The sequence below is a fragment of the Macrotis lagotis genome, chromosome 1 (assembly GCF_037893015.1).
Source record: "Macrotis lagotis isolate mMagLag1 chromosome 1, bilby.v1.9.chrom.fasta, whole genome shotgun sequence".
NCBI lineage: Eukaryota > Metazoa > Chordata > Mammalia > Peramelemorphia > Peramelidae > Macrotis > Macrotis lagotis.
In genome coordinates this window covers 821,123,858-821,142,671 of record NC_133658.1, presented here as the reverse complement: position 1 = coordinate 821,142,671, position 18,814 = coordinate 821,123,858, and the positions used below count along the sequence as shown (strand labels likewise).

At 36.5% G+C, this 18,814-nt stretch overlaps 1 protein-coding gene across 8 annotated transcripts in view; it reads left to right on the top strand.

Annotated features, from left to right (window-relative positions):
- RUBCNL (rubicon like autophagy enhancer) overlaps positions 1–9,634 on the top strand; it is a 47,025-nt gene extending 37,391 nt beyond the window's left edge. For 5 of the 8 annotated variants that reach the window (XM_074217096.1, XM_074217098.1, XM_074217099.1 and 2 more), the window contains 5 exons: positions 433–671; positions 1,872–1,933; positions 4,559–4,712; positions 6,046–6,136; positions 6,643–9,634. In XM_074217096.1, the coding sequence (XP_074073197.1) occupies positions 433–671; positions 1,872–1,933; positions 4,559–4,712; positions 6,046–6,136; positions 6,643–6,776 (680 nt within the window). In that variant the 3' untranslated portion in view covers positions 6,777–9,634. The other 3 variants (XM_074217100.1, XM_074217101.1, XM_074217102.1) reach the window with 3 other exon arrangements.
- Positions 9,635–18,814: the final 9,180 nt, after the last annotated feature.

The following is an 18,814-nucleotide window of genomic DNA, read 5'->3' as shown; positions in this document are numbered from 1 at the left end:
TACTTAGTAATAGTAGCAATAGCTGACATTTTATTATCTCATTTCCTCTGATTGGTGGTAATGTAAGTAGCATTCTCTCCATTTTACAGATGAAGAGACTGAGACTTAGGTCAAGGGACTTAACCTAGAGCCACACATCCTTTCACAAGTAGGACATTCAACTCCAAGCTCAGTGTTTTTTCTTCCAGGGATGGGGAACTTTTTTCCTGCCAAGGGACATTTGGAGATTTATAACATTTGCAGACTATGTTTGGTCAAACAATTAGTTTACCCCTAAAAAGCTACTAGATTTTTGAATTTTGAGTCCCCACCTGTGGTTACCTTGACATCGCCAATTGTCTAATATGGTCTTCTGACCAGAGGTTCCCTGCCCCTTCTCAGTGACATGCCATTCCCTCTCCTAGCCTCAGCTTACCTTTGTTTTAATTTCAGAGTACATCAAGAGACTCCGCTATTGTGATTACCTTGGGAAGTATTTCTGTGACTGCTGCCACAGTTATGCAGAATCGTATATTCCTGCCCGGATTCTCATGAATTGGGATTTCCGCAAATATCATGTTAGCAAATTTTCTAAGCACCTCCTGGACAGCATATGGCATCAACCCTTATTCAATTTGCGTTACATCAGTCACAACCTGTATGCCAAAGCAAAGGAATTGGATCGGGTCAGGGTAAGCTTTTGTCTCAACATAGACCTTTGAAAGCTGCTGAAGCCTGAAACTGAGGACAGTTGGCTGTTGCAGTGGTCTCCTGAGTAGGTTTCCTACTCCCAACTTTTCCAGTATCCTGCAAAGCTGTCAAAACAACCTTCATAATGTTTAGGTTGATTATGACTCCCCCAACCCAGAAACCTTAAATGATTCCCCACTGATTTCAGAATAAGATACAAATTCCTTAGCCTGGTATTTAAGGTACTCGGACATCTCTACATATTCAGCCTTGTTTGATATTATTTGCTTTCTGTACTAGAATGGCAGACCTAGAATCAGGAAGAGAACTGAGTTCGAATTTGGACTCAGATACTTAATTAGCCGCGTGATCCTGGGCAACTCACTTATTTTTGTCTCAATTTCCTTATCTATAAAATGTGGATAATAATAGCACTTAACTCCCAAGATTATTGTGAAGCACAAATGAAATAATAATTGTAAAGAACACATATTAAGTCCTATATCAATGTATGCATATATATGCATATATGAACACATAGATGTATCTATAAATCTATATCTATATGCATATATAAAAATATATATTTCAAATTGTTTTTCAAATCCAGTAATTCAATTCCCAACTCCATTTACAGTCTGTCTTTCAAAAATCCTTGTCTTTTGGGAAGGTCCAGGTCCAAAGCCATCTCTTCTATAAAATCTTCTTAGATTCCCCAACCCCTCACCCTCAGACCTCCCAACTCCACATCCCTTGAGGTCTCTCTAATTAACTTGAATTTATTTATATGTTCATAAGTTTCATTCCTCTAGTAAAATGTATGATCTTTGTCAGCAGGGGCTGTTTGACAGCTAATATTTACATAGGACTTTAAGGTTTACAAAGCACTTTGCATATGTTAACTCCGATCTACTTGACAATCCTGTGAGATGGAGGCTATTCTCCCCATTTTACAGATGAGGAAACTGAGGCTGAGAGAAATTAAGGGACCTGTTTAGGGTCATACAGCTATTAAGTGCATGAAGCATGGTAGGAATTTAGGAATTAAACTAGCTGAATATGAGAAAACAAATGCATTTAAGCAGGCAGGGAAGTGTTAAGGTTGATTCTTAAATTGTAGTCCTTTGCAGTATGTGCTTATGGTGTGTGATTTTCCTCTACTACCATTTGAGTAACAATGCCTTCATTGTTTTGGACCTTAGGAGATTCAAGAGAAGCTTGTTCAGATTAAGAAGCTATTAAAGACCTGCAGATTTGCTGAAAGGTACTATTTTGAGTAAAATATCTTCAGGAATGTGAGGTGGGGATTCTTAATAGCTAGTTTCTGCCCTTTAACTGAGCTTTCATCTCCTTCCATCCAATTTATCCATTAATTCATTCTTTTTGCTTGTTTTTTCTAAAAAAAATTTTAATCATTTATTCAAAAAAAATTGAAATGCCTACCATGTTAGAGGTACTATGGAGTATAAGGGGTAAGATGGGGTTGAGGATACAGAGATAGGAAAGGCCTAGATGTTATCCTCAGAAAGGTTACAATCTAATAGGTGCAGATAGGATATAAATAAGGATGATGCAAAATAGAATTTGCTAAGTGCATAAGAGAACAAGTACCTAATAAGAACTCACTCTCTCTCTCTCTCTCTCTCTCTCTCTCTCTCTCTCTCTCTCTCTCATAGATGTATGTATGTAATATAGTGAGTACATAAAAGGGATATATCTTTTCCAAGTGTAGAGAATTTGAGAAGGCTTCATAGAGGGAGGTGGCTTTTTAATTAGATTTTAATGAGAAAGATTACAATAGGTGGATAAACAGTAAGGATATTAGAGGCATAGGAAAAGGCAAAGGTCCAGAGGTGGTAAAGTGCAGAATTTCAGGGGACACCCATACAGTTCAGTTTGGTTGAAGATATGTGTGTTTGGGGTGAGGGGTGGGCAAAAGCAGATAACACCTTTATATAAGACTTACTCTAGGCACTTCACAAATTTTATCTCATTTGAATCTCACAACAACCCTGTGAGGTAAGGTTGTTTTTAATCCCTAATTTAGTTGAAGTAAGTAAAGCAGAGGTTAAGTGAATTGCCTAGAGTCACAGCTAGTAAATATCTGAGGCCAGATTTGATCTCAGTCTTCCTGACTCTGCCCTTGACATTCTATCAAGTGTGCTACCAAACTATCAGAATCACAGGGTAGAAATAGGGGGGGAACAGTTCAAGGAAAAGGTTAAAAAGGTAGCCCAGAGCTTTTTTTTTTTATGCTTCAGCAAACTAGGAAAATTATTTAAACCGTTGCAGGAAGCATTTTTCATTAGTGAGACTGTATCTCATATGGAGCTTTCTTAGCCTCTTTCCTTAAGTTTCCAATCAATGTTTTGGCAAGATTGACTTGGGGGGGAGGGGAGGGTAAAATATCTTGCCCTTTACCAGCCCCATTCTCTAGTTTTGGTTTGCCCTCCTCAGAGGAATGGTCTAGCCATACTTACCACACTTAATTGCTTCCTTTAGCTCTGTTGACTTCTCCGCCAAACAAATAATGTGGGGTCACCAAAGTGAATTTAGGGATCAGTACAGAAATTTCATTTTGCATTTGGACCACACATTATCTTTTCACTTTGACCCTTTTCTTTGGCATAAATATTTGAACTAATTTGGTAGAATGCTTTCATTGTTGTTTGTGTTAAACCCATGGATCAAATTTGAGGATCAAAATTTCTATTTGAGCAATATTTTTTAGGTTTTAGTAAGGCAATGGGGTTAAGTGGCTTGCCCAAGGCCACACAGCTAGGTAATTATTAAGTGTCTAAGGTTGGATTTGAACTCAGCTACTCCTGACTCCAGGGCCGGTGCTCTATCCACTGTACCACCTAGCTGCCCCAATACTTTTTTTTTAAAGACAGATTTTATTTATTTCAAGTTTTGCAATTCCCCCCCCACACCTCCCTTCCCTCCCCCCACCCCCCACAGAAGGCATTCTGTTAGTCTTTACATTGTTTCCATGGTATACATTGCTTTCAGTTGAATGTGGTGAGAGAGAAATCGTATCCTTAAGGAAGGAAAAATAAAGTATAAGAGACAGCAAAATTACATAGTAAGATAATGGGTTTTTTCCCTAAATTGAAGGTAATAGTCTTTGGTCTTTGTTCAAACTCCACAATTCTTTCTCTGGATACAGATGGTATTCTCCATTGCAGATACCCCAAAATCGTGCCTGATGGTTGCACGGATGGAATGAGCAAGTACATCAAAGTTGATCATCACCCCCATGTTGCTGTTAGGGTGGACAATGTTTAAGTGGTTCTGCTCATCTCACTCAGCATCAGTTCATGCAAATCCTTCCAATAGCAATATTTTTTTAAAGCAAATTTTTCATTATATACTTTTGTCTGAATTGCTTTGTGTATGTGTCTGGATCTGCCTTTCTATCTTTCTCTTTATTTCTCTGTGTCTTCATCTCTGTGTTTCTATGTCTTTCTTCACTGCCTCTCTGTCTCTTGTCTCTACCTTTCTGTGTCTTATCTCTGTCTTTTTACCTCTTGTTTCTGCCTCTTGTCTCTGAGGCTTGTCTCTGTCTCTCTGTCTTGTTTGTCTGTTATCTCTGCCTTACTGTTTGTCTCTCTGCCTCAGTGTTTTGTTTCTGCTTCTGTGTCTTGTCACTGTCTCTTTGTCTCATCTCTGGGGCTTTGTGTCTCGTTGTCTCTCTGTCTCTTTCCAACTTTACCCAGAATCAGTGAACTCTCTACTGTCTGCCTGGCTCTCTATATTCTGGAATATTCTGGAATTTGAAGGGTGAATTATAGTAGTACCAGAAAAATTAGGATTTTTCTCTGCTTCTTATTATGATTTATAAAATGATCTGGAATTCTATGTTTTGTCTCCTCCCCAATCCCACTAGCATACTAAAAGATTTTGAGCAGGTGCCAGGACATTTGACAAATGAACTCCACCTGTTCTCTCTGGATGACCTGGTCAAGATCAAAAAGGGACAATTGGCTGCTGTTCTGAGAGTACTTTTGAAAGCCTCCCTTGTTCATGTGGACAGCTGTGAAGTAAGGAAACCCACCTCCACTTAAAAAGATCTGTATGGGTCAATACCCACAATTCTAGCAAAGTCTAGACTAAGGGAAGAGTGGTAGCATGGGATGTGGGGAAAGAACTTGGAGGGAAGGGAAGCTTGGTTAAAATGCCACCCTTCATACTTGCTAGGTATGGTTTTTTTGGCATTGTAAAGTCACTTAGCATCTCTGAGCTTTAGTTTCCTCATCTGTGAAATGAGTATAATTCATGCCTCACATGTTATTGTAAGACTCATGAGATTGTGAATATAAAAGGTTTTTTGCAAATTTTAGGTATTACAAATCTTAAGTGTTACTAATTTATTTTTATTATCTTTGATTTTTAAAAACAGAATTCAGATAGAAATAGTCCTGGGACAAGTCCTTATCCGGCTATAATTATTTTATCTTAAATCTTCTTTAATGTTTAATGAACAGGTAAATAAAAAACAGCTTTTTTGTAAGTGAATAAAAATTAGCTCCTTGTCTTCTAGTTTAACTGAAAGTATTTTTGAGATAAATCTAATATTAGACAGGCTGGTGGAGATGAAATGTGGCTCTTCCTGTTCCTGTATGGTTTTGATTTCATCAGCAAAGTCTTTATTTTGAAAGTTTTTCTTTTACTTGGAAAATGCAGCTTGGAAATTCTGAGTGTTTGGGTGAGGCTGACTAAAGTTAAGCCAACTACAGATCAAAAACATCAGGAGGTTCCATAAATACTTAAATTGAAAAACTTTTATGTCCAAATAGGGAAATATTTTACAAAAATAAGTGCTTCTCTAATACCTTAAGCCACCTTGTTTTATGGATCATACATTTAGAGCTAGAAGACTTAAGAGGTCATTGCAACTGACCTCATCATTTTAAGGATAAGAAAGAGATGCAAGTTAAATGAGTTGCTCTGTACTAGTTTGATAGAAAGTGAAGGATATGACTTGAAGTCCCCTCGTTCCAAAGTCAGGGTTCTTTGAATGACATCCCATTGCCTATCTCTTAGGAAAGGTGGACCATTTCTTTGGATGATTATATTATATAACAGTGAAGAACAAGAAAACAGGTTGTTTAAAAATGACCTTTGTCAATCCTCATGGTGAAAACAGTGAATAGCTAGGTTTCTGGATCTCAAAATATCATAAGAAATAAGAATGGGGGGGGCAGCTAGGTGGTACAGTGGATAGAGCACCAGCCCTGGTGGACCTGAGTTCAAATCCAACCTCAGACACTTAATAATTGCCTAGCTGTGTGACCTTGGGCAAGTCACTTAACCCCATTGCCTTGCAAAAAAAAAGAAACAAGATTGGTAATTCACTGTGTCCTTCTTTTCCAGCTTTGTCAAGGAAAGGGCTTCATTTGTGAATTCTGTCAGAGCAAAACTATCATCTTTCCATTCCAGACCACGACATGCAAAAGATGCCCAGGTATCTTTGAACACATAACTGTTTCTTAGATTGTAAAACTGTGATTTCTGTAAAATATAAAAGTGATTTCAGCATGAAATGTAGGAAATTAATATTTGGGTTAAATGTGGATCAGATTGTTTACTTCTGGAATCAACCCTCTTTAGGATCCAGTTTTGTCAATGAGGAATAGCTTGTGCTTCACTCAAATTCCTTCTTAACGACTGGGAGGACACAGAAGGGATCTCTGGTCAGATTCTCCTTTCATCCTAGACTTATCTTGGGTTCTCCCTTGGGGTCTTCTCATTGCTCTGTGACCTCAAATGGAATTAGGATAGGGTGGGGTGGGGGGATGTGTTCCTATGCTCTTTTGGACTTTCCTTTTCTGAACTATTTAAGTATCATATTTCATTGAGATGGGGGTAGGAAATATATTTCAGTGGGTTTTTTTGGCATAGTTTTTGGTTTCCTTAAGAATCAAAGGATATCTCATTTTATCTATTGATAATTTTCTCTTTTATTTACAGCTTGCAAAACTTGCTTTCATAAACACTGCTTCAGGTCAGAAAACTGCCCCAAGTGTTTGAGAATACAAGCTCGAAGGAAGCTTTTACAGAGTTTCCCCCATGACAATTTGAAACCAAAAATATTGTCTGGATGACTGCAACTCCTGACATATATTAGGAAAGCTGTTGGGCTTGCCTACTACTGGTAATGTTGTTTTAGACATTGTATGTTTTGTATAAAGAAATGGATTTGCTAAGCACAGCATTCCTCTGTGTATATTTTTTTTAAAAAAATACAGCTACTTGGTTATCCTTGGAGCTTTGTTGCTATATTAATTTGGTTAAAAAAATGAATGTTTAGGTGAATTTCAGATGGTATTGACTTTTTTGCTGCTAAGTGGTTTTTTAAAGAATGTTTTGATACTTCTTAAATTGTATTTGGACAATTGTATTTGGATCATTGGCTGTTTTGTAGTTTCAAAATGATTGGATCTATTTTTTAAAAAAAGGTAATTTTAAGTGTTGGGATAAATTTCTGTTTCTCTTCCTTAAAAACTTGATTGTGTGAAATTGACTAGTTATTGTACTTTAATTAAAAATAAATGTAACATCAGAGCCTATTGTTTGTCATCATCCTCATCCTCATCAATCATTGTTAGTATCAGGAATAGACAATAAAACCTGACATCTACATAAAATTCCTATAATGGAGAGGTTCTAAGTTTGAATCCCAGTTCCATTACCTGTGACTTTGGACCTCAGTTTCCTCATCTCTAAAATTATGAGGTTAGATTAGATGAGCTCCACTAGCTTATAATCAATGTTTCTTTGACATTACTTTTTTTGATTATCTGGATGAGAACTCTTACATCCAAAAGTGATGTGTATATTTTCACAGGTCTTCTGAATGTAACAAATTCCTAAGCTGATCCCCTCTATTACTAATATCACAACCAATTTCATCTGCTACCCACCCAAGGGGCATTGGAAATTATGGACATTTGTCTGGAAATTGAAGCAATTACCACAAGATGGCACTCTTTTTTATTAGTAGCACAGAGCAACTGCCTAGATTTATTCAGTTAAATGGATAGAGAATATAATTAGAGAATACTATAAACTGAAAGAAAATAATTTGTAGTGAATTTATCATATTCACAGGACTCAACATTTTATTCACATAAAGTCCCATTCTGATGTCTCATCCAACCACTGAAGTGAGCCTGGGTTATGACAATAAATGATATTTGCATGATGTTTTAAATTTAATGGATAACAATAATTTGTCACATTTGAACCTCAAAAATATCTCTTACCTCTTTTTTTAATGGGTAGAGTGTGAGTCTAGATGTGTGATTATATCATTATGAGGAACAACTGGTACTGGACAAGCAAGAATTTAGAGACTATTTCATTTCATTCTTTCCCCCCGATTTTGACATAAGTTTCAGAAAGCTAGGGGTTTTGTGTAGCTTTGAACTTCCATAGACAGTATAATAGAAGTCACATTTGAACAGAGTTCCATCCAATTCTAAGACCAGCCCTCTATTCCTTATATCATGCTTTCTTTCATCCCAATATACAGATGAGGAAATGGAGATTCAGATAGGTTGCATGACTTTCCCATGATCACGTAGCTTAGTCAAGTCAACTCATCTTTTCCAAACACAGTACTAATCGCTGGAAATACAAAGACAAAAACAGCTCCTAATTTAATGGGGGGGGGAGGCAAGATGAAAACAATTATGTACAAATCAGATAAATTCAGAATTATTTAGAAATAATTCCTTGGGGCAGCTAGGGATCACAATGGATAGAACACCAGCCCTGGAGTTCAAATCGAATCTCAGATACATAATGCTTACCTAGTTATGTGACCTTGGGCAAGTCACTTAACCCTATTGCCTTGCAAAAATCTAAAATCAAAACACAATTAGAGATAATCTCAAATGGAAGAAGGCACTAGCATTAAGAGGAAAAGATTTCTTGCAGAAGATGGAATTTTAGTTGAGTCTTGAAGGAAGCCAGGAGACAGAGAGAGGGAAGGGGAACATCCCAGGCTCACAAGACAGCCAATGAATTTGAACAGTGAGGATATGGAGGGTCTCAGCAAAGATTCCAGAAATTCTTGGAAATTGGAAAAGTTGGAAGGAACATAGTTATGAAGGGCTTCAAATGCCAAGCAGGGTTTTATATTTGACAATGCTACTAACTGGGAGTCACGAGAGTTTACTGAATAGGAGGATGATAGTCAGACTTGTGCTTTAGGAAGATCATTGGAGAGAGCAGATTCAGTATGTGACATTTTAAAAGATCAAGAGACAAAGTTTCAGGGTAATTTAATTGTTTTATTAATAATGGCAGCATGTTTATTAATAAAAAGAATTCATTTGGGCATCTTTCTTAGACCAAACACACCTCATGGTAGTGGATTCACAGTTTATGTACTCTTGGAAAGGCAGGTGTTGCTGAGGGTGGCAATCAATTCTGATTGGTTAACAATTAATGAGAAAATGACTTGCAATAGAGGGTGGACTATATTGCAACGAGCTCTTGGGGTATATCTGTCAAGACTCAGTTGCTGTGGAATATGATGTTTCTATAAATGTCTGATGAAAAGAAGGACCCACATTTTCTCACACATGTCTGAGTAAACACAATGAATAGGATAGAATAAACTTAGAATTTCTTTTACTGTCTTTAATTAGATCTCAGTCATCCTGGCAGGATAAATCTTTGAGAGAGAGTTCCCACACTGGTTGACTTCTCGATGAGGAAGAAGAAAAAGGTGAAATACTTGTTTCTGATTTAGGAGTTAGTTATTAACATGTGAGAGAATCATTTCTCTAGTGAGAAATTTCTTTTTGTGAGAGAAATAATCATTTCTCTCAAGTTGAATGATGAGGTAGGAAGCTGTACTGCAGAACTGAGGTGAGAGTAAAGGAAGTAGAAACACTGATTATATATAACTTTCTCAGAGAGTTTAGCCACAAAAAGGATGAGAGATAAAGAACTAGAGGGGGTGGGGTGGAGGGCTTTGAGGATGGGAACAACTTGGGTTTGTTTATAGGCTTAGAGAAGTGCTAGTAAATAGGGAGAGATTGGAGATAAATGAGAGGGTGGGGGATGATAGAAGAGACAATCTGCTGGAGATGTCAGGAGGAAATCACCTGTGCATATTTTCTGACAAGGAGAAGAGCCACTTCTTCATGTGAGATAGGTGAAAGAGTATATTGTGGAAGAAGGTTTCTGGAAGATATGAGATAAAGAAGGGAAAAGAAGGACCTCTTGGTGAATGGTCCTATTTTTTTTCCAGTGAAATATGAAGCTGAAGGGGAGAAGGGGAATTGTAGGAACTAGTAAGTATCAGAGATTCCTGATTCCATATCTGTTACTCTATGTGCTATATTAAAATGTCTCTGGGATCTCACTGAGAACCAACAGATTGCTAGTCTAGTACCAAATCTGGAAATCATTAAAAGCCTAGCTCAGTCTACAACTCTTCAAATATTTCTGGGTTTAGAGATATGAGAAGTTCAGAACAAATTCTAGTTCCTTCCTTTAGATCCCTTAACTTACTCTTTTCAACTTAAATTCTTTCCACCAAATGCTAGTTACACCAAAAAATATCATATAAAGTGAATAATGAGTAAACCCATCTCATCTGAGGGAAGACTTTCTCTCAACTGTCTTTAGAATTACAAGACTTACAAGTTGAGAGACATGATAGAGCCAGATCCCTTATGTATTTGTAGCCCAGTTAGCTCCAATCTTTCACTCAAGTCTTTCTCTTTACTGCTTCTAAATAGGTCTTTTCTTCACATATCCCAGATAAGTGTCAGTAACCTACTCAAGGAAGTCCCATATGCAATTGGGCTTATTTTTCTTAGCTAATAGTCAAAAAATAAAAGACTGTTTCCCTCCTGCCATCACCTTGCCTAGGTGATGCTGAGTGTTAACCTTTAATCTCTTTCCACTGATGATATGTATATAATAATGTATAATTAATTGACTCACATCCATGAGCAAACAGAGCATAGAAATTTCTCAAACTGAATATAATGTACATTTTATTTAGTACTTTAAGGCTCACCAAAGTTCTTTGCAAATATTCTTTCATTTGGTTCATACAAGAACCTAATGAGATAATTCAGACAAATAATAGCATTTCAAATTTTTTTAAATGAGAAAACTGAAGTTAAGAAAAGAGAAATGAGTTACTTAATATCATGCAATGATAGTTTAATTCCGGAACTATCCTATACTGGTGTTTGCAAAATTGTTCTTGGTGTTGGTAGATATATATAATTTAGGTAAGATATTATTCCTAAAATATAGTCATGAAGCTTTTAGCTTCAGTCTAATAACTAGGACTTGAATGCAGGATTTTTGAATCAAAAATCTAATAATCATTCAATCACACCATCGTGATTTTTAAAAATTGGCTTAACTGATGCTAATGAAGCAAAGAAACCAGACAAGTGGGAAAATATAGAGATCCATATTTCTTTTCTTATTTCTACTCCTGTCTATTCTTTTCCCCATTGGTAAAGGCTCAAGAATAATGTATTTACACACAGACACACACACACACACACAATTTTATTAACCTGTTCAGCTTTTAAAGAAACTGTAAGTTGATTACTGTTTAAAAATTATTTCCTTAAAACAACTTTGAATAAAGAGAAGGTAATCAAATCAGTTTTTACACAAATAACATGATGGTCAAATCAGTTTTTACACAAATAACATCATGGATCTATCTTCACTTTCTGCTCCCTTCATCCTAAATACTTTATATGTCTTCTGCCTAGGAATCTAGAAGGAATGGGCAGAATATGTAGGTCTGTATATTTTCTCACTGAAATAATGATTTCAGAGTCAATTTATGAAGTATTATGTGAATGTGAGATTTATGGTAAAACTGCTCCTTTTTTGAGATCTGAGATCATGCAAGAGGATTTTACTAAAAAATGAGGAATGAGCATTGCAATAGTTTGAAAAGATGATGCATTAACTACCTTTATTTCATGAGAAAGAGAGTTACTTGGGAAATTGTTTTGGCAGCTCTGGGAAGCTCTCCATTGTTGGTTCTATAATCTTCTTCCCCAATATGGCAGAGGAACGATTTCTACCACTAGGTTAGTACCTTTAAAAGCAGTAACCAGCTCCAAGCAATAAGGTTTTGTTTCACTGAATTCAACAGTTTTCCTAATCCTTATCTATTTTTGCCTGGACAGGGAAGATGCTAAGTTATCATAAAATTATTGTCTCACGACAACAAAATCCAAATGATCTGACCAGCCTAAGCCTGATGGATTTCACAGATTTTAGTAGGAGTTCTCTTTTAGAAGTCAGTCCCTCTCAACAGTCATTACCAAATGCAGCTAACTACTGACTTTCTGTCTTTCTCTCTTGTTCATTGATTTTATCAGTTGACATTCCTAATCAAACAATTTTCAAGTATTTATTAAACATTTAATATGTACCAGGAACTGCACTGGGGATGCAAGGACAAAATATCAAAAAAAAATCTGTACTAGCTATGATCTTATATTTTAGTGGAGAATTTAGTAATTAGCGTCCACTAATGAATAGGGTCTTATGTAAATGACTTTGAACTTAGATGAAATTTATTTGGCCTTTTAGTTTGCTAAAGGACTTTACATGTATTAAAAAAAAACTTTGAAAAGGGGGCTGACTGTCCACAAAACTCCCTAAGATTATAATTCTTACCACTTTTTTGAAGAGAGTAACTGGATTATGTGGCAGTAGATTTTGGGGAGCCATACTAAAGAGTAGCAGCTATTATTTGGCACATTTGCAGTTTTCTTTTCCAAGATCATCAGAGTTGACCTTCTCATTGGACAAACTGAGAAACTGGATACCTTCTGTCTGCACTTGTTTCTAAGAAATAAACTAGCCAAGAGAAGAACATGGGGAGACCCTACCTTGCCCAGTCTTACTTCCTTTTGTGTTTTTCTTAAATTTATTCTGTTAGTACATTTGTTGGTTTCTCATAAACATTTGAAGTCAACATAGTCCTTATGCTGTTGGATATCCCTTTGCAGTATGAGGACCCAATGAGAAGAAAAGGATCTTTCCTAGTCCAGAGATAGGAGCTCCATTCCCAGTCCATTGTTAAGGAGTTTTGCTCTCTTAACTGGGGACATAAATCTGAACCATCTCATGACTACCCTTCTGAATGCAGAATTACTATGAATGTGGGCCCTATTTTACAAATCTGCCTCTTTGATGCATCTCATTTGAGTTTTTGAAAAACATTTTGAGGTATATATAAATATTATAAATTGTTTTATCTATTGATGGCATCCATTGAGGGTTTAAGCTGTCATTACCTCTAAATGGGGTTTATCAGAATATCTTCCTAATTTGTTTTCATGCTTTTAGAACTCTGTGTGTGTGTGTGTGTGTGTGTGTGTGTGTGTGTGTGTATAAAAATCTATCGATTTACTTTTTCGGTAGACCTTCAGTAGATATGGTATCCAAGATTTACTAAATTGTTGGGAAGAAGTGGTATTTTTAAAAATGTTCTAGAGCATATATATAAAAAAATAACATTTCTTAAGCACCTCCTATGTCACTGATTCTCCAACTTTTATGTTAGTTCAAGGGTTGTTATCCTTGGCCCTATGATTTTTGTTTTAAAAATATTTTGATAACTATATTTAAATATAATTGAGATCTTTTATTATCCAATGTATTTTATTTTATGCAATTGCAAACACCATTCTGAGAAAGGGTTTGAGGTTTCTCCAAACTACTAAAGGGCTCCATGACATAGAAAAGGTTAAGAATCTCTGTTCTAGTCATTCTTGTACATGCCCCCACTAGCCTCTGCTGGTTTGGTATCTCATTTTTGAGGTCAAGGACTGTGTCACTTTTCAGCTTGGCTCTAGTAGTATAATACCTTGCACATGATAGGTCCTTAATAAATGTGCTTTCAGTGTTTATTTATTAATATGTATAAATATGTATAAATTTACATGTAGACACACAAGCATGTATATGTGTGTATACATGTATAGTTATGTGTTTATTTCTGTATCTATCTTCTTCCAAGAATGCTTCATAATGGAATGTGGGTAAGGTTGGATTCTTGAAAACTAAATTAGCAGAATAAATTATGTCTGCCCTAAAGACTAGCCTAGTTTTATGACTAGGTAATGAATTCATTGGTCATGGTAACTCCTGCTTACATAGTAAATATACTTGATTTAGCTTCCTTTAAAGTATAACTCCAGTACCTCCTCCAATAGGAGACTTTTTTCTGATCTCTTTATTTGTTGGTTCTCCTACCCCGCCAATTGAAAAGATGTTTTTACTCTGCATATATTTTGAACATGCTTATCTGGTTTTGGTATTGATATTGACTGCTGGAAGAATTAAAGCTCTTGGGAGAAGAGACTTTCATTTTTTCTGTGCCATGAGAGATACACACACACACACACACACACACACACACACACATATGTAGAAACAGACAAAAGACTGACAGCTAGATAGGTAGGTGGAGAGAAAAAATGTGATATATGTTATCTGTGCATAGGTGACCATTATATACTGTTCATTCCATCAATTTATACTCTGAAGTCTATGTATAGTTAACAGAGATTCTCTGATTGTGTTGAAAACATATTTCATAGCCAGTTTTTGGAGTCTTGTTTCTCATAGGAGAAGAGCTACTATTTTTGGAATAAGTACCCCCTTCCAGTTCTCAAAGCTAACTTCAATCCCAAAGTCCATTCGTATGGCATTCTCTTCTCACTGGTAGAAATCAGTGTTCAACACCTCTTTCCTTGAATCTAGCTTGATACTCTCTCTGAAGAAAACTGAGGGGTGTCCAACCTCCTGCTTCCTCATTTAGCAGGAAATAAAATCTGCTTTTGAATAAGAGTAGGGGGAGAAGAGGCTAGGGATGTTTATTCTGCCTCTTTTTATGTCAATAAAGGGATAGCTCTCCTTATCTGTGGGAGTCCTGGCCATACATAGCAATACCACAGTCAAAAACTGTACCTCCTATATTTTCTTCATTTCTCTGGCTAGTCTAGAGCAGATAGAGTGATCTGTAACCCTGGGAGGAGTTATTGAATGATAGTAAAGTTCTTAGTAAGGGTCCTCATCTTTCTGAACCTTAACTTTTACCCCCTTCCCCAACATTATGGGAAATCACATCATGACTATAGTTATGGGAGAAAATCTCATCAACATGTCATCACTATCTGCCTCTTTGCAGATGACACCCAGCTCTATAAATAACTCCATTTTTCACCTGCATTCCAATCTAAATTCACTAATTGTCTATTGGGCTTTCTTTACTGGATATCCTGGAGACCTCAAACTCAACCTATCCAAAAAAAAAAAAAAAAGCTTATTTCATTGTGGTCCCAATTGTGGGAAGACTGAGGGGAAACCCAGGTTCCAAGAAACTATCAGGTAATTTTTTTCAGTTCCTGAATTCTATAAAGATCTGACTCACAAGACAATGAGGAAGCTGGTTTAGCTGGTTTGAGGCTATCAAATGAGAATGTAGAGTTGAATGAGGTAAATAAATTATCTGAGACATGTCCACTTAAAATTAGTGGGGAGTAGATTTTCTAAATAGAGGCATATTCAAATGTTTTTCCTTAATGAAAAAAAAATGAAGCAGTTTTATATGGATGTTAAATTTATTTGTTAATAGTGATTGGAAGGGGCGGCTAGGTGGCGTAGATAAAGCACTGTCCTTGGAGTCAGGAGTACCTGGGTTCAGGTCCGGTCTCAGATACTTAATAATTACCTAGCTGTGTGGCCTTGGGCAAGCCACTTAACTCCATTTGCCTTGCAAAAAATCTAAAAAAAATAGTGATTGGAAATTATAAACTACTTGAAGCCAAGGAGTTTAACTTCCAAACTCAGTCTCTATTATTTTCCATAGAATCTTATTACATTGTATTCTAAAATCCAATAGTCCTCGCTCACATTTATGGTCTTGTCTTAGCAGGAAGAACAAGAACAAGGTATTGAAGCTTGCCGAGTGTGAGTGATGTGCCATGTGAAGTGTGAGTGAAGTGAATCAGAGACAAGAAAACTATTCACCCTCCCTGTCTGTGACAGTGACCATAGCTCTGAGGTTTTGAATTATTCTTTTGATGCCAATTTTCCCTCCTTTTCCAACACTACTATTTGGTTTTGAAACTCAGTCATCATAGTATAATTTCATAGAACAAAAACATAGAGTTGTCATAATCCTACATTCATCCTTTCTCTTTTTCTCTTCTGCCACTGGTTTAATAGAAATCCTTATTGCTGTGCAATTGAGATACTGGGCACCTCTATATAAATGAGTCCCACACCTACACAACCAGACCCAGTTTCACTTCCAAGCTTTGGTCTAACCTCATCAGCTGCCTCTTGGACATTTCAAACTGGATGTTCAGAGACAGCACAAACTCTACATATCCAAAGTGGATTAATTATTTTCCCTTCTTGCCCTGTTTATGTCAAGGACATCACCATTCTTCCAGTCTCTGAGGTTTGAAATTCATAACCTTGATATGGCTTGCAATTGCTTCCTTCATCATCCCTCACATAGCTTATTGGTTGCCACATATTGTTGTTTATGACTCCATAGCATCTCTCACATCTTACCACTTCTCTCCACTCATAAGCACCACCTCAGTTCACCTAGATTATTGCTTTATCCTTTTCATTGGTATCTCTGCCTCAAGTCTTTCTCCACTCCATTATGTCCTTCATACAGCTACCAAAATGATTTCTTTCAGGACAGATCTGACAGTCATGTCACTCCCCTATTCAATTATCTTAAGTGTCTTTTGGCCTAAGAATAAAATACAAACTTGTCTAGTTACCATCAAATAATATACAATATTTCTTTATGATTTATAAAGCTCTTTATAAAGATCACATTTTTCTCCTCACAACAAACACAGGATATAGGTGCTGTTATTATTCTTGTTTTACAAATGAGAAAACTGAGACAGAGCATAAATGACTTGCCCTGTGTCATAAAACTAGTACAAGTCTGAGGCTGGATCTGAACTCAAACCTCTCTTGACTCTAGGTCCTGGACTCTATCTACTGCACCACCAAGTTGTCTTCAAAGTCATTAACAGGCTACTCCCAACCTGCCCTTCTCCCATCCTTCTATTCTTCTTTTTCTTTTTCTATAAAATAAAATGATATATTTCCATATTAGTCATTGTGAAAGAAGAATCAGAACAAAAGAAAAAATGAGAAAGAAAATAAAACAAATTTATAAAAAGTGAAAATAATATGGTTTGGTATGCATCCAGATTCCATAGTTCTTTTTCTGAATGTGGATGACATTTTCCATTACAGGGTTTTAGAATTGTCTTTGATTGGGGCAGCTAGGTGGCAAAGTGGATAGAGTACTGGCCCTGGAGTCAGAAGTATCTGAGTTCAGATCTGGCCTCAGACTTAATAATTACCTAGCTGTGTGGCCTTGGGCAAGTCACTTAACCCCATTGCCTTGCAAAAACTTAAAAAAAAAAACAACAACAGAAAAGAATTGTCTTTGATTATTGTACTAATGAGAACAATTAAGGCTATCATAGTTAATCATCACACAGTTGTGTTAATGGGTATAATGCTCTCCTGGTTCTACTCACTTCACTCTGCATCAGTTCAGTAAAGCTATACTGAATAAACATCAGTTGGCTGCCTATTATCTGGAAAGACCAAATTTAAAATCTTCTCTTTGGCATTTGTAACTCTTCATCACCTGGATCTTTCTTGCCTTCTTATACTTTACTCCTCTCCACAAACTTTATGATGCAGTTATATTGACCTATTTACTGTTTCTTGACTAGAGCACTCCATTTTCTTTAGGACATCTCAAATTTCATCTTCTTTGGGAATCCTTTCCCCATCCTCCCTCAGAAATGAATCTCCTACTTTTGGCTAAAGTGGCTATTTGACATAGGAAGGTAATCCAGCTCTCTGCTTCATCCCTACTTCAAAAAAACCCCTGAAATTTGCACAAAACAATAATTATCAAAAAAAATCTAATAAAAAACTATAGTGAATAAGTGACTTTTTTCTATTCCCAAAATGCACAAAAAGTAATCCAAAAGTCTACAGACCCCCCACCCCCAAAGGTGACAATCAGTAAAGACAATTACATCATAGGCAAACAAGTCTAGACTCTACCTGCTATCAGTGACAAAGGTGACAGGGACTGTTGCTTTTAGAACTCTCTTTAGAAGTAATGAGTTTAGAAGTAATGAGAACTCTCTTTAAAAGTAAAGAAGTCTTCCAAGAGTTCTGCACAGGGATTGTAATCCCACATTGAGGTCTTGGAAGTGCTGGGGAGTAGCAGCAATCAGTTTGGTGCTTGTCTTGCAAAGCTGATTTTAATCTTAGGAAAAATGAAAGTTTGATGGATTAGAGGACTTTCAAATATTTCTCATTAAAGACAAGAACTAAATAGGAACTTTGAAATGAAAATATAAGACAAGAGAAAACTAGAAAGGTAAATTTATTTTGAACAAGCTGAAGGGGCTTTATAATATAATGGTAATATATTAATGGGAGAGAGAAGAAACTCCTTCCTTCAGTACCTGAATTGCTTCATAGGGTATTCTGGGAGTTACATAAGGAAAACAGGTAGTGTTTGTTATGGAGAGAGAGTACTGGGAGGGCAATTGGTTCTGTTCTGAGAATTTTAAGAGGGGAAAAGATAAGGACACATAAAAGGAATACATTAGTGTAGACAGGAAGAAGTAGACAGAACTTTCTATTTGTCATAATTGTGGTGAGAAGAATATTATACAAACACGGAAGAATGTGTGTATAGGGGGGTCTGGGCATCAGTGTATAAATTGGACAAAGGAGAGTTTGATGTAGAAAAATATCAGATTCAACAGGGAAACGAGTGGGACTGGTGATGTTAAAAAGGGGATAATAATAAGAAAAGAATATTGCTGTTTTTCAGTAACGTCTCACTCTTCAAGACCTCATTTGGGATTTTCTTGACAAAGATATTGGAGTGGTATGCCGTTCTTTTCCAGTCCATTTTATTGATGGGGAAACTGAGGCAAACAAGGTTAAGCAACTTGCCTAGGGTCACACAGCTAGAAGCCAAATTTGAACATAGGAAGATAAGTCTTTCTGACTCCAGGTCTGATACACTAAGCACTGCAACATCTAG